Source organism: Gigantopelta aegis, chromosome 14 (assembly GCF_016097555.1).
Source record: "Gigantopelta aegis isolate Gae_Host chromosome 14, Gae_host_genome, whole genome shotgun sequence".
NCBI classification, from domain to species: domain Eukaryota; kingdom Metazoa; phylum Mollusca; class Gastropoda; order Neomphalida; family Peltospiridae; genus Gigantopelta; species Gigantopelta aegis.
The window spans coordinates 27,605,605-27,620,360 of NC_054712.1; the positions used below are offsets into that span (position 1 = coordinate 27,605,605).

Consider the following 14,756-nt stretch of genomic DNA (forward strand, 5'->3'; position numbering starts at 1 on the left):
ATATTGACATAGTCTTTGAGAGGAAACTTATACGTTCTTCCATTAGTAGCAAGGAATCTTTTATATGAACTTTCCTCACAGACAGAATAGCACATACCACGGCCTTTGATATACATTATATTTATTGTGCGCTATCCCAGACTAGATTATTTAAAATGTTATTTCAGGTTATCATTAAAACATTCATTCATTCATTCATTCCAGTTGTCGACCCACTTCACTCCCCAACTGCTCCATCAGCGTCTGAGAGATTCAGTTCCCCGCAGCCCGGAACGGTGAAACGTCAGCTGTTTGGCCCGAAAAATTCTGGCACAATGTCGACACCCAAGTCTGTATTGGAGAAACAGCTCAGTTCGGGCTTGTCCGATAGTGTGACGGTGTCCACTCCGGCTATTTCTACGGGTCAGACGATCATAGCTGTCACCAGTGATGGACGACAGGTGAGTTGACCTTCAAGCCTGGTAATTTGTGTGGGTCGATTTTGTTTCTACACTGGAATAATTTGGTTAAAAATCATCTGGCAGAGGCACCACATTTAAATTAACCATTTGTTTGTTTTCCTTGGGATCAGTTGACCAATGGTTACCATTCTTATCAAGTGTAGAATTGGGAAACTTTTCAAATGAATACTGATCTTGATAAACTATGAATTGTATCCGATAAATTGATTACCTGTCGCTTTCGTCACAATACTGCATGTATTAGATCCAAGAAAAATGTATGCCAAAATGTGAAATAATTAACTGTTCTAAATATTTGTGCAACAGTGTTGAAAACTAACATGAAAATCATGCTCACTAGCAGGGCTAGTTGAGAAAAATTCTTGCTGGCCCTTCTCAAATTCAACTAGCCCTCCAATTATAGCGTTAAAATTTAACTGCATGACCAAAATCAAAACTGAATGTTCTTTGTTGAATAATGACCATTTGCACACCATGCAGACTTATTGTTTTCCTCATAGCAAGTATATTCTGTAATATTTTGTGTTCATAACTGACAAACGGTTTTGTGTTTTACATTTAAAGGTCTTGATTCCTGTTCAGACTTTACTCGCGTCGCCCAGCAAGTCTGAAGACAAATCAACGCCCACGTCTAATGCAGCGACGTCACCCAAGAACAACAAGCCCAAGAAAACAGGATCTTTGTCATTATTTTTCAGAAAGGTGAGTTTATTTGAGTACCGTCTGTGCTGTTATTTCAAATTTCATCCTTTATAAGCATTGGGCTTTTCCCTGTCCCAACCATTGCCCCATAACTAGTATCAAAGGCTGTGGTATGTCTGGAAAAGTGCATATCAAAGATCCCTTGCTGTTAATATAGAAAAATGTAGCAAGTTTCCTCTGGAGACTGTTTAACCTGTAATACACTGTAAAATTTTATTATTGGCAGGAGTAAATTTTTGTAATTTGGAAATTACATCTATCGGCAAATTAAAAAATATATTTCTTATATGTGTAAATTCATATTCTAATACATATGTTAAATAATAATAAAAAAACTCACAACACTTTTCAGTGCAATTCTAATAAGTGATGCAATCACTTGTATCTGTAGGTGACCGCATTGCGCATATGCAGTAATCCTAGATGTACTTTAACCAATTTTTGTGTAGATATATTTACAAACACACCACACAATTGGTATCCCTCATTTTGATTGCATAGTTGAAAATGACTGTACTAATTTCAAAATTTATTGCTATTTTTGTAGTCTTAATTAAAATCGTGAAAATTACATGTGAATAATACTTTTCTTTAGACATTACCTGTCCTCAAACAAGGGGCCCCCCCCCCCCCCCCCCCACACACACTCAAGTGGTCTGGTCCGAACATCCCAACAGCGAATGGGATGGCCTAAATTCTTCTACTGCATACTGCTCTCTAGTTCCGGTCACATGACTGTAACTTCCTTCTTTTTCTCTTCGCTAAAGGGTCTGGACGTCCTTTTGCTTGGCTCTGTTTTGGAGTCAACTTTTTTATAAGACCTTTGGTTTTGTATTCGTGTTTCACCTTCGTTTTCGTTAGCTTTCGCTTGACTTTACAAGCGTTTATTTACATGAAGTGTTGTTATATTGCCGGTTGTCGTGTCGGACGCCATTTGCAAAATGGCGTCTTTGTTGACCAGCTTTGTGTTTGTGTCATGGTTGGTTTTTTCTTTCTCTTTCACAGATTGAAAAATTGTTATCATGTCGGATGTTAATGTTCAGCGACAGGTACGAGCATGTTTACGCTGTAAGAAATTTACTGCTGGCGGCGACCCTCATGATTTATATCCGGGTTGTCGTGTTCCGTGTAGTCTCTCTTCGAGATGCGACCTGTGTTCGGGCCTGTCTAATGTCGAGTTCGCGGCTTACCTGAAGATGGTGTCAGCGAGAACCAAGAAAGTGGAATCTTCGCCTTCAATTGCTGACTCCGTAGCGGAAGTGTTACGTTCAATTCTACCGACCATGCTGAAAGAAACAATGGCGTCAATGGCGACCTTAACAAAACCGGCGGTTTTGGGGTCAGGTCCGGTGCAAGTCCCCTCTTCAGGGGGTGCGGCTTCTTCAGCTCTACCGATACCTAAGACCTCTGACAAGCCGGCTCATGCAGTTAGACGTTCCACGGACTCCAAGGCTCACCGATCTTCAGCGGGGAAGTCATCTTCGGCGCATCGGAGCCGGGACCGTAGCCATTCCCCACAACCTGCACGGCTCCCTACGGGTTCCATGGATCGTCAGCGCCGACCTTCGATTGATGTGACTTCCAGGGCCTCTGAGGGTTCTCGACGGGACCGTCCACGGTCCGGTTCACTGGCGGCTTCCATTTCGGCAGATTGATTAGCCTGTGCTTGAGTGCTTCGAGACTTTGGAGATGCAGCGCCTACAGCGGTTTCTATCATTGATGAGCCTGACTCTCCTGACCATATGACTATGAGGGATTGCTTGGCGGCCGTCTATGACATGTTGCCGTCCTTGCCACATCCACCAACGCCGTCAAAGAAGGGACCGACACCGATGATAGCGACTGATGTCCCTCCAGAAGATGTGGTTATCCGTTCCTTGGCAGCCGGTACACTCATATCCAATGTGGCGACGGATTTAGACCGCACCTTTAAAGAGACAGCGTCCTTTGTCGCCTTCCCGTCTTGGAATCACCGTATGTATCCGGTGTTTGACATGCCCTTTAAAGATGGGGCTCCGTCTGTGGATGAAGATGTTCACCGTCTTGGGAAGTCGTCAACTGTGGATTTGACGGACAAACAGGTCCAAGCCATGGATACTGCCCAAAGACGTTGCTTGTTTGTGTTATCTTAGTTGGACGTTTTCCTTGCTGCGATGGCCACGCAGGCAAAAGATGCACGGTGCTACACGCTGTTTCAACAATCAGCGCAGATGCTGACTTTCCTGACGTCTTCGGTTACCTCTATGTCATCGATGTTGATGCAGTACCGTCGCCAGGCTTATCTGAAAAAGTCAACTTTGGATTTCCAGCATAAGAAGGAGCTGTTAGCTCAACCGTGGTCCGCAACAAAGCTGTTTGCAGGCAAGGTTTCTGACGTGGTTACGGCCAATGATAAGGACCAACAGTCGACAGCAACTGTCAAAGCTTTGCAACTTATTTCGACTTTGGAATCCACGAAGCGAAAGTCTACTTTCACTGCACAACCACCATCTAAGCGCTGGAGAGGTTCCTTTCGAGGTCAACCTTCTCGACGGTTTCCGGACAGACGACCATCCGGTCCTCCAGCTCGGACCCAAGGGAAGCCTGGTCGATGTTGACGCCAGCCAATAGATTTGGACTGCTCAGATCGTCTCGACCTACGCCCGCCCCTGATTTTGAACCAGAACAACGACTCTGTTTTGACGCTTCCGGTGTGCAACACACCGGTCGAAATATCCATGGTCGCAAGTCGACTTCTCCGTTATTGGCGAAACTGGCAGACACTTCGCCAAGATCCGTTTGTCACGTCGATCTTGAAGACAGGGTATCGTCTGCAATTGTCTGCCATCCCTCCATTGACACTTCACCTCGAGAACCGCGGCATTCCGTATCACAAGTCAAGGTCCTACAGGAGTCCATCAGCAAACTGGTGGAGAAGGGAGCCGTTTTCACAGCATTTTGGAAGCACGCTTAACACCCAGATTTTACTCGGACATCTTCCTCGTACCGAAGAAAGATTCTCCAGAGCTGCGAATGATCCACAACTTGGCGTTTTTCAACGACCACTACCTGTTTCCTCCTGCGACCTTCAAGATGTTAACGTTGCGAGATGTCCTTGCCGTGATCAAACCGGGGTATTGGCTTGCCTCGCTAGATCTCAAGGACGCCTACCTTCACGTTCCGATGCATGCCGATTGGCATCGCTACGTTCCGGTTCGTGCTACAGGGTCGGCATTACGAATGGACAGTCCTGCCCTTTGGGATATCCATGGCGCCATGGCTGTTCACCAGAATCACGACTCCGATGTCCCGCTCCCGCATCGCAGAGGTATATCCTTTTACCCGTACCTCGTCGATTGCCTGATGAAGTGTCAGAGCAAGACAGGGCTTACTGCACATGTTGCCTTCATCATGGACTTTCTCAAGCATCTGGGTTGGATTATCAACATCGAGAAATCTCGACTGGCTCCCACGCAGTCTCTACAGTTCATAGGCGCTTGGCTTCGACCCGACCTGGGCCTCGTTCAAGTTCCTCTAGACCGTTGGGAGAAGATCCAGACCATGATTGCCATAGCCCTCACCGCTCCAATGACCTTCCACGGTTGGCAGAGTCTCCTGGGTCTCCTCACTTCCGTCCAGGATTTGACACTTGGATGTCATCTCCAGTTGCGCCGCTTGCAGATGTTTCTCAACCCGTTTGTTCGTTTGTCCGGACTTGATCATCTCGCTCCCGGACAATCTACGCTCCAGCCTGCAGTGGTGGCAGCTCCGATCGAACGTCTTAGACTGTGTCTCTATGCGGGCCTTCCTAGCCACTCATCACCTGTTCGTCGACGCGTCACTGGAAGGTTGGGGAGCCCATCTAAGCAACCAGACTACTTCAGGGCTGTGGTCTCCTGGCAAACTCGGACTCCACATCAACCTGCTAGAGTTGTTGGCAGTCTACTACGCTATCCTTCATTGGCGACAGATGTTGACAGGGGCCTATCTCATGGTGGCCACAGACAGTACCACCGCGGCAGCTTATATCAACCGTCAGGGCAGAACCCACTCCAGCAGTCTGCTGCAGTTGACTTATCGTCTCTACAAGCTGGTTGACGAGATTCCGTTGCAACTTCGGGCTCGCCATATTCCAGGGGTTTCCAATGTACTAGCCGACATACTGTCTCGACCGTCGTCTCCACAGCCGACGGAATGGATGCTCCATCCCGAAGCGTTTGGATGGGTGTGCGACAGACTTTGGACACCAAACATCGATCTCTTCGCCACACGATTCAACCATCAGCTGAGGGTTTACGTGTCTCCGGTGCCGGATCCCAAAGCTCTGGATCTCGACGCCTTGGCCATCAGCTGGGAACAGATGGACGCGTACGATTTTCCTCCACCAATCCTCCTTCCAAGGGTGCTTCAGAGGTTTCAGCTGTACCATTGTCGCCTGTTACTCATTGCTCCGATGTGGCCATCCAGGATGTGGTATCCAGATCTAATACGTCTTGCCGATCCACATCCTTTACCGCTGCCAGACTGGGATCATCTGTTGCTGCATCCCACGTGAAGACTATACCATCCACGTCCGCAGTTGTTCCAACTGCACGCATAGACATATCTCGAAGAGTTTGAGGAAGAAAGGTTTTTCTTCACAGTCTACGGCGACCATTTTGAAAGCGCACAGATCATCTACTACTGCGGCTTACAACGTCAGATGGCTTTGCTTTCACCAATGGTGTGTCCGGCAAAAACTCAAACCTCAGACGATCCAGATACCTCGTCTTGCTGATTTTTTGCTGTATCTGCGGACCGCTTTACGATTGAAGGGGTCTACCATCGCTGGGTACGTTTCGGTCATCGCTACTGTTCGTGATGTCGCTACTGGAACGAAGTTCTCGGGTATTCCTGAGATCCATAAGATGATCAAAGGGTTTCGCCTTGATGATCAAGTACACCGGTTTCGGCGACCAAGATGGGACCTGAATCTGGTGTTACGAGCGTTATCAACCGCACCTTATGAGCCGATAAAATACTCTTCCCTGCAAGACTTGACACGGAAGACGGTGTTTTTACTCGGTTTTGCCACAGCTACCCGTGTCTCAGAACTCCATGCTCTTGATGTAGACTTGGTACGTTTTCACCGAGATCGGCGTGCAGTCAACTTGGGGTTACTCATGAACTTTGTTGCAAAGAATCAGTTACCAGACTCGTTCGTATGTTGTGCAGGCTCTCACCTCTATCGTTGGTCCAGCGGACGTTGAGGACTTGGCGTTGTGCCCTGTCGGAGCCCTGCACCAGTACATCGAGAGGACCAGATCTTTTCGACAACATCGCAAAAGACTTTTCCTCTCCTGTAACCAGAGTCGGTTGAGGGATATTACCAAAAACACAGTGGCCACCTGGATCCTTTCTTCTATCCTGACCGCCTATCAGAAGGAGGGTTTACCTGCTCCATCTGCTTCTAATCCACATGAACTCCGTGCCTTGGCTGCCACGATGTCCCTGCACTGCAACACACCCATTCAGCACATTATCACTGGTTGTTTCTGGGCTACGGACGCCATCTTATCTGAGGGATGTCTCCACAGAAGGCGTTGAGGGGTTCCATCATCTGGGTCCGGTTGTTGCTGCACAGACTCTGTTGAATACAATCCGTCTTCGTCGCCGTTGATGTCTGTCTGATTCTGGGCTGCATACCGAGATGTCCATCGAATCGACAGGTGAGGATTGCTTAGACTTTTGTTCTTTTGCACAGTTCACACACTGGTGCCGGAACTTTTGTCTCGATAACCTTTACCCTGCACTGCATGTGGTTATTTGTTGTCGTTATTGAACTAACAGTTTTTTGGTGTACTAGACAGAAAACACTCGGGGGTCTTGTTCTGTTCAATGTTCTGACGGATGCACATCATTAGGGTGTCGCTTGTTATTAAGAAAATAACACTTCAATACGTGAGGGTTACCTAACACCTGCATCCCTGGTGGCTACGACTTCCCACCCTGTCAGAACCAGCATGAGATGTGGCAGCCGCCTCCTGGTCCTTTGTTCTGGGAGCCGTACCTGCCACTGCTGACGGATGCCACCATTCTGGTTGTTGTTACTAACATCACTTGCATTGGTCTGTGACGGGCATCCCTAGGGGGAGGGCTTACCAGGGTTGGCCTCATTCTTCCACTAGTCAGCCTCTTTCCGGTTTGGGGAGTTATCACAAGCATCTACGGATCTCGGCACCCACCACCATCTGTTGAATGCTGCCCTTGTTTGAGGACAGGTAATGTCTAAAGAAATGGAGAAAACTTGGAGTGTTTTCTCTTTTATAGATACATTACCTGTCCTCAAGATTTCATCCCGCCCGGGCCTCCCCGCTTCCTGTTCTCCGTGCGATGCGCTCAGGGAAAAAGAAGGAAGTTACAGTCATGGGGGGGAGGTGCCCTTGTTTGAGGACAGGTAATGTATCTATAAAAGAGAAAACACTCCAAGTTTTCTCCATGTTTTATAACTGGTAATAAACTATTCTAGGTAGTTTAAAATGCAAAAAAAGCCATAGATTCAAATGTGAATCAAACATTCCTTTCCTTTAATCTAACTTGATGTTTGACTGAATATATTTGTGTTCAGGTCTACCAGTTGGTGAGCGTCCGTCTACGTGATCTCTGTGACCGACTAGAGGTTGGCGACGAAGGCTTGCAGAAGAAAATGTGGACGTGCTTCGAGTACGTTCTCATGCACAACATCGACCTGATGATGGACCGCCATCTTGACCAGATTGTAATGTGCTCCATCTACGTCATGGCAAAGGTAAGGGATGCAACTCTAAAACAGATCAGCAGATAAGGTTAACTTATTACTAATATTTATCCTGAAACTACTGTTTCTATTGACAGAATATGATGACAGATAAAGCAAAGTCTTATCCTGCTACTAGCAGAATATGATTTTTGACGTCACTCATGTGACGCCACATGCACAGCCTACATTACAGAATCGTTCATTTGACCTCTAGGTCATCGTACAGTGTGGCTGAAATAACAAATAATAGCTTTTCCCCTTATTTATGGTCTGCAGGATAAAGATATTAACTAGTTAATGATGTTGGATATCTGCCTTATCCTGTTCAGGCCGAATGATAAATAGAGGATAATAAACGAGTTACCAGTTATCATTTATGTCCCTCGTGAAATAATTTTCAGTTTTCAGTTAGCGAGTGACAAATGAAAATTATTTCACGAGGGACATAAATTTGATAAAAACTGGTACTGAGTTTGTTATTCTATTTATTACCTCAGCTATTTTTTCTCTAAAAGCCTTTATTTTCGACGCACATGCACGAAGGCCAACCTGTATAGGAACGATGAAAACCACTTTACGCACTGTTCTGAGAATTACTATAACATTGTAATTTAATCACGTTCATAGATAATTTTAAAAAACACAAGTTCTCTTTATTCTGCTTCCAAATTTATAATGAATTGCATTAAAATGACATTTTGTTATTAATTTAACACCAAAAACAGAGACCCATAAAGGCAAACTCTTTAAACTACATGACGTCATTCTGTGTGTTTGTCAAATCGTGATGACGTCATATTTAGTACCGACAAAGTTATTGGTTTGTAAGCGTCAAATTGTCCAATAGTATTGTTCGTTAGCCAATGCCGAATATTTCTCACTGAGAAAATATGGAAAATATTTTCCCTGTTATGAGTGACCGCTGGGGTAATAAATTTCCCATTCTTACCTTCACAGAATAAAGCAGGTATCTGACGTCATTAATTTGTTATTCTCTATTGAAACCAACTGCAGTAAAAGAAATAAAGATAAATTGTCTCGAACCTACCAGTACTTAATTGTAAGCCCTGCAGTGCATAGAAAAATGAATGCAGACGTATAACAAAGTTGAATCAGTGGAATTGGGACGGACGGACGGAGAGAGAGAGACAGACAGACAGAGAGAGACAGACAGACAGACAGAGAGAGAGAGAGAGAGAGAGACCGACAGAGAGTGAGAGAAAGAGGCAGACGGAGAGAGACAAACAGAGAGTTAGGGGGTGCTCATTTGCTACTTCATATTTTGTGTTTAAGTGCCAATATATTCTGTTTAAAAAAAAAATTAAGTTGCTTCTTTTTCACTTGTTCCTTAGCAGTCAAGTAAGCAATTTAATATGTTTTTTCTCTTGAGAAATATTTATTCATTGTCCATGCCCTGACCTTGTCTTTGTATAACATTTGCTCAACTGTGTTGACCGTTTCAGGTCACGGATCACCCACTAACATTCCAGAACATCATGAAGTGCTATCGCATCCAGCCCCAGGCAGTTAGCCATGTAAGTATATGTCAGGGATTTTTCTTCTTGAACATTTTATTCTCAATAGTCGTCAATTGAATGAAAATTGAGTAGCAACTACTACTAAACATTTTAGAATTGTGTAGAGGTCTCTGAAACATCCTCTCTCTATATCTGTGTGGTCCTTAACCATATGTTTGCACCCTTATAACCGTCAATAAAATGTGTTCAATGCATCGTTAAACTAAATATTTCCTTCCTGAAACTTGCATGACAAATAGTGATGTGATACTGAACAAAATATTCCCTGTACATTTCAAAGAGTTCAAAGAGCATTAATGTGCATTGATGCACTTTATACCAACACTACTACATTAGGAAAACCGTATATATTGTGTCAAAAGCATTAGTATCTGTCTGAAACAGCATCCATACTCAGAAATATATTCATCCTTTTGAATTTCAACAGGAACTAATTTTCTCAACCTTAAAATGATTTATTTCAAAAGATCATATAGTAACAATACCAGAAGTAATTGTTGAAATACAGGTAAAAAAAAAATTCAGTTCAGTGCCTTGTGATCATGGGATCCCATTGGAAACTGTTTATAAAAAATTCTTATATATATATATACATATTATTTTCGTTGAATAGTCGTACTCAATATAATAATCATCATTTGGGGGGGATTTTTGTTCTGTGATTTTACCAACACAGTACTGGAAACAATCGTTTCCGTGAAATCTGAGGGTCTGAGATGCAGTTTTGACACAGCTGGAGCTTTGTCGACAAACCTGGGAACTTGGAGCTAGCCCTGGTTACAGTCTGCTGTGAATGTCATGTGACATAAACAAGCTGATACTGAAACCTAGTAATGACACAATTTTATTGGTTTATCTTCAATATTAACACCATACATTAACTACCAGCTATATTAAGCAATCAGAAACAAACTTTGCAATGTGTATCACGAGGTTATTAACATACACAAATTATGTAAAATACTAACATTGTTTGGGTTTTTTCTTAATTTTATACCTGGTGAAATTTTTTTTAGATAATAGGCAGCAGGGCTCGAACATAAGAATTTGTAACCCACAGCACTTTTAAAAAAACCCACCATTGGTGAAATGGTCCACCAATTGCAATTTTGAGCCCCCTACGGCAATTCGTCATTAAGTTCGAGCTCTGAGGCAGTGAAAATATAGCTGGTAGCCACCTATTGACATCCCTGGTGGTGTCATTAAATAAAACAAACTTTAGCTTTTTAACTTTGCAGGTTTATCGCAGTGTGTTGTTGAATGGGCGTCGACGTCACACCTCTGGAAGCAGTGAGAGCAGTAAAAGTGCGACCAGTGGATCCTCGTCTCCCGTTAACACGGAGAAAGAGGACACGAAGGAAAAGAGTGAGTCACACATATACTAAAACGCAAAAGAAACGCAGGTTCTCATTAAATTGGATATAAAATATTAAAAAAACAAAACGAAATGAAGATTTCAACATTTATTTTGGAGCTACACCAATTCGGCACACATTGGTGTTGGAAATGTTTGATTGAATTCCTTTTTGGCTATTGTTTCATGTCATAAAGTAGGGTGGGGGTCCATGTTAAAAATGTGAAAGAGACGACCTGTAGCATTGTCAAAGTCAGTATCGCGTGTGACCACCCTGGGCATTCAAACAGGCAGTGCAACGTCTCCTCATTGAGTTGACAAGCCGTTGAAAGAATGGCTGAGGGAGTGAGTTCCATTCATGGACCAATGCTGCCTCCAGCGCCTGCATATTCTGAGGTTGTCCGCGAGCCTGAAGGCGACGTCCGATTTCATCCCAGACGTGTTCGATAGGCGCCATGTCCGGTGATAAGGCTGGCCACGGCAACGTTGGGATGTTGTGCTGAGCCAGCAACGCCTGTGTTGCCCTGGCAGTGTGCGGCCTGGCATTGTCTTGCTGCAGCAAGCGCACACGTGGGTGAGCGGCAAAGAAGGGAACGACGTGATTGTTGATGACGTCATTTTGGTACACGGCGGCATTAACGCGTTGTCTGAACACATGAAGTTGTGTTCTGTGGTTGAATGAGAACCCACCCCACACCATCACACTACCCCCGCCCCATCGGTCGGCCTGCAGAACGCAGCAGTCGGAGTAACGTTCATGTCGACGTCGCCATACTCGGATTCGGCCATCAGCGTTGGAAAGATTGTAACGGCTCTCATCAGTAAACAGAACTTGTTGCCACTGGCCACGTCGCTATCTTTGATGTTGTTGCGCCCACTGTTGACGTTGTTGGCGGTGCCGAGGGGTCAATATTGGTCCCACATAAGGACGGCGGTTACGGAGTCCTGCTGCCCTCAGACGGCGTCGGACGGTATCGGCGGACACTGGACCACGTGGACCACGCACCTGGTGAGCGGTGTTAGCTGCTGGCAGCATCCGATTCCTAAGGTGGGTCACCCGGATGTACCGGTCTAGGGCTGCGGTTGTCACCCTCGGGCGGCCGGTGCGTGGTCGATCGTTCACAGATCCAGTGATTTGGTGACGTTGAGAAAGGCGTGCGATTGTCGAAACATGACATCCCAATTGTCTGGCTACAGCAGTACGGGTCTGTCCGGCTTGCAACATCCCGATGGCCATCCCTCGCTGGAGTTGTGTCAGTCGCGGCATTTTTAAAATGTGATTCTGTTGTCTGTCACTACTCAAATTGAATTTATGCGATTAAATCCAGGTGTGTAGGCTTTATAAGCATTTCAATGAGTGTGTTTGCACTGGATTCATGATACGGATGATCCAGCACGTGCAAACAACGTGTTTTGAGAATTCGTGACGTCACACAGGTAATGAAATTGACACGCAGGTGGGACTGCGGTGTGGGTGTGTGCCATGTCCTTTAACACAGTTGAGGTTCAATTCCACCAAAGATACTGCTTTACAAAGTGCAATTCTTTCGCATTTTCAGGACCTGCGTTTCTTTTGCGTTTTAGTATATTTAGGAAAGCCAATTAAAGTGTCTAGGGTATTCTTTTTAAAATCTTACTTTATATTTACGATATTGTCTGAGAAATAATATATTTATTATTGCTTGCTTATAATATTAAAATATAATAACCTTATAAAATTTTATACTTTGATGATGACAATTTTTTATTAAAAACAATTGTTAGAAATTTTTTGCATTGTTTGTAGTGCTGTAACGATAAACCGGTATACCGCAATAATTGATCAGCTCGATACGAACCGCGGTACAGTTTTGCGTATCGTGATTTTCATACACTTTTTTTCCCTTGTATCTTATTTGACTTGAAATAGGCAAACAAACAAACAAACAAAAACCACATCATTTTATTAATTGGTGATGACACGAAATGTAACAATCATGTCAAGCGTAGTCAGCTTACTTGTTGGCATATGAAGTGATAAGTCGGTTATACTTGGTTCTAACTTTTAAACAAAATGTGTTAACCAGTTAACGATAATTACAAATAAATGTTTTGTTACTTACACATTATCATTCATTGTTCATTTATGTTGAGATATGGCTACGGCTATCATCTTCAAAGAAATAAACCAACAAACGAGAATCACACTTCGCTGTTTTTCGCTGAACTCGGAATACTTCGGCCGATCGTTCAAAATACCTCGGCTCTGGTTCGGTCGATATGCCAAAACATTGCGACTCAATACGTACATTTCCGTGTCAAGCGAGTAGCACCGGAAAAGCCCGATAGTAAGGATTTCCGAATGTGACAATTTATAAATAGTTTGACACCGTCACACCGGTGTTCTAGTAGACTAGTATTGTGTTAAAAAATAAAGATCATTAAAAAGTTATGCCTTCTGTTTTCATTAAAAAAAAACCCAAACCCAACCCATAAATATTAAATTTAAATAATATCAACTATATTGCAATACAGGGCTGCCAACCATTACGATTTATGCGGAATCATTACGATTTTCCATCACTTGTTACGCCATTACGCCCGTAATCTGACAGATTACGGCAAATCCGCGTTTTCCTGGGTTTTTTTGTAATAGCCTACCACCCCTACGAATCACATAAATTGGACTCGCCCAACTAGCCGCAAATGCGCACGGAAATTTTTTGGCGCGCGCAACACACTTCGGGATAGACGTAGTTTGGGTCTCACTACACAGATCACTTCCGGGTGAGAGTTGATTGATGACAATCCACTATAGTTCCTAATTGTGGCACATGTTATGATCCACATATTCACTTCTAGGAAATGATGAAGAATTAAAACAATATGTATGTTTAATGGTAAGCCTTCTGGCTGTATTTTGCCCATGTTATTTTGTAATATTGTGCATCGACCTTTTGGGACATGGGTATATAGCACAAGTGACAGCCGGAGTGAATCGGTTAATGAACCACCTGTTCGGACCGGTACTACAGCCAGATGCGGTCATATAGCAAAAAACTGAGACGGAAATGTTCACAATTTTGGAGTGAATATAAATGCTTATATAATTCTGTTAGTAATACTAGTGCATTTTGCACTTTATGTCGTGTTGATTTTTTTGTTGCCCATGGCAGGGAAAAATTATTGCCAAAGGCACATCAAAACGAAGAAACACCAGGACATCGTTGAGGCCAGCGATAAAACAATTCATAAACAAATATCTGGATATTTTACACAGCAAAAGGGTTTATACGACGGGTCACAATTCATGCGAAAATGATTACTCTTTCCCGTTTTTAAATGTTGGCAGCTATGGCAATACAGTTTCTTATATCGCAATACGGTTTTGACCGTATCGTTGCACCCCTAATTATTTGTAGCTAAATGATGTGATTGGACTTTTGTTTTGCAGGGCGTGCCGAGAATTTGATATATATTCGGTCCACCAGTACTTTGCCAGTCCCAAACCCAAACAGTCAGCCTCCTACACCAACGAAGCTAACAGGAATGGGGTCAACGTTTGACCTGGGCGAGGAGAGAGGTGACCTCATAGAATTCTATAACACAGTAAGTATGTTCTCTTTAGATAGTCGGTCTTTGGCTTTTGAAAAACCATGGTGAGTGACAAATCGCACACCTCAAAACACTTAGGTGAGTGAAAAATCGCACTCGTCAAGATGCTAAGGTGAGTGAAAACCAAACATTATTACTTTATGTAATAGTTAGAGGACGAGTATCAATACTTTGTCGGCGTATAAAGGTAGTGTCGCACGAGACAAAGGCGAGGCATAAGCCAAGCGTTTTCTCGTGCGACACTACCTTTATACGCCGATAAAGTATTGTTACTCGTCCTCTAACTGTCTTAGAGCTGCACGTGCAGTAATACCGCTTACAAAGTGAATGTCTGAAGTGCTTTATCGGGA

At 43.8% G+C, this 14,756-nt stretch overlaps 1 protein-coding gene across 2 annotated transcripts in view; it reads left to right on the top strand.

The window, feature by feature from the left end:
* LOC121388249 (retinoblastoma-like protein 1) overlaps positions 1–14,756 on the top strand; it is a 158,398-nt gene that overhangs the window by 112,058 nt on the left and 31,584 nt on the right. For both annotated transcript variants that reach the window (XM_041519515.1, XM_041519516.1), the window contains 6 exons: positions 205–440; positions 1,026–1,163; positions 7,750–7,929; positions 9,384–9,455; positions 10,697–10,823; positions 14,246–14,400. In XM_041519515.1, the coding sequence (XP_041375449.1) occupies positions 205–440; positions 1,026–1,163; positions 7,750–7,929; positions 9,384–9,455; positions 10,697–10,823; positions 14,246–14,400 (908 nt within the window). The remainder of the gene's footprint in view (positions 1–204; positions 441–1,025; positions 1,164–7,749; positions 7,930–9,383; positions 9,456–10,696; positions 10,824–14,245; positions 14,401–14,756) is intronic.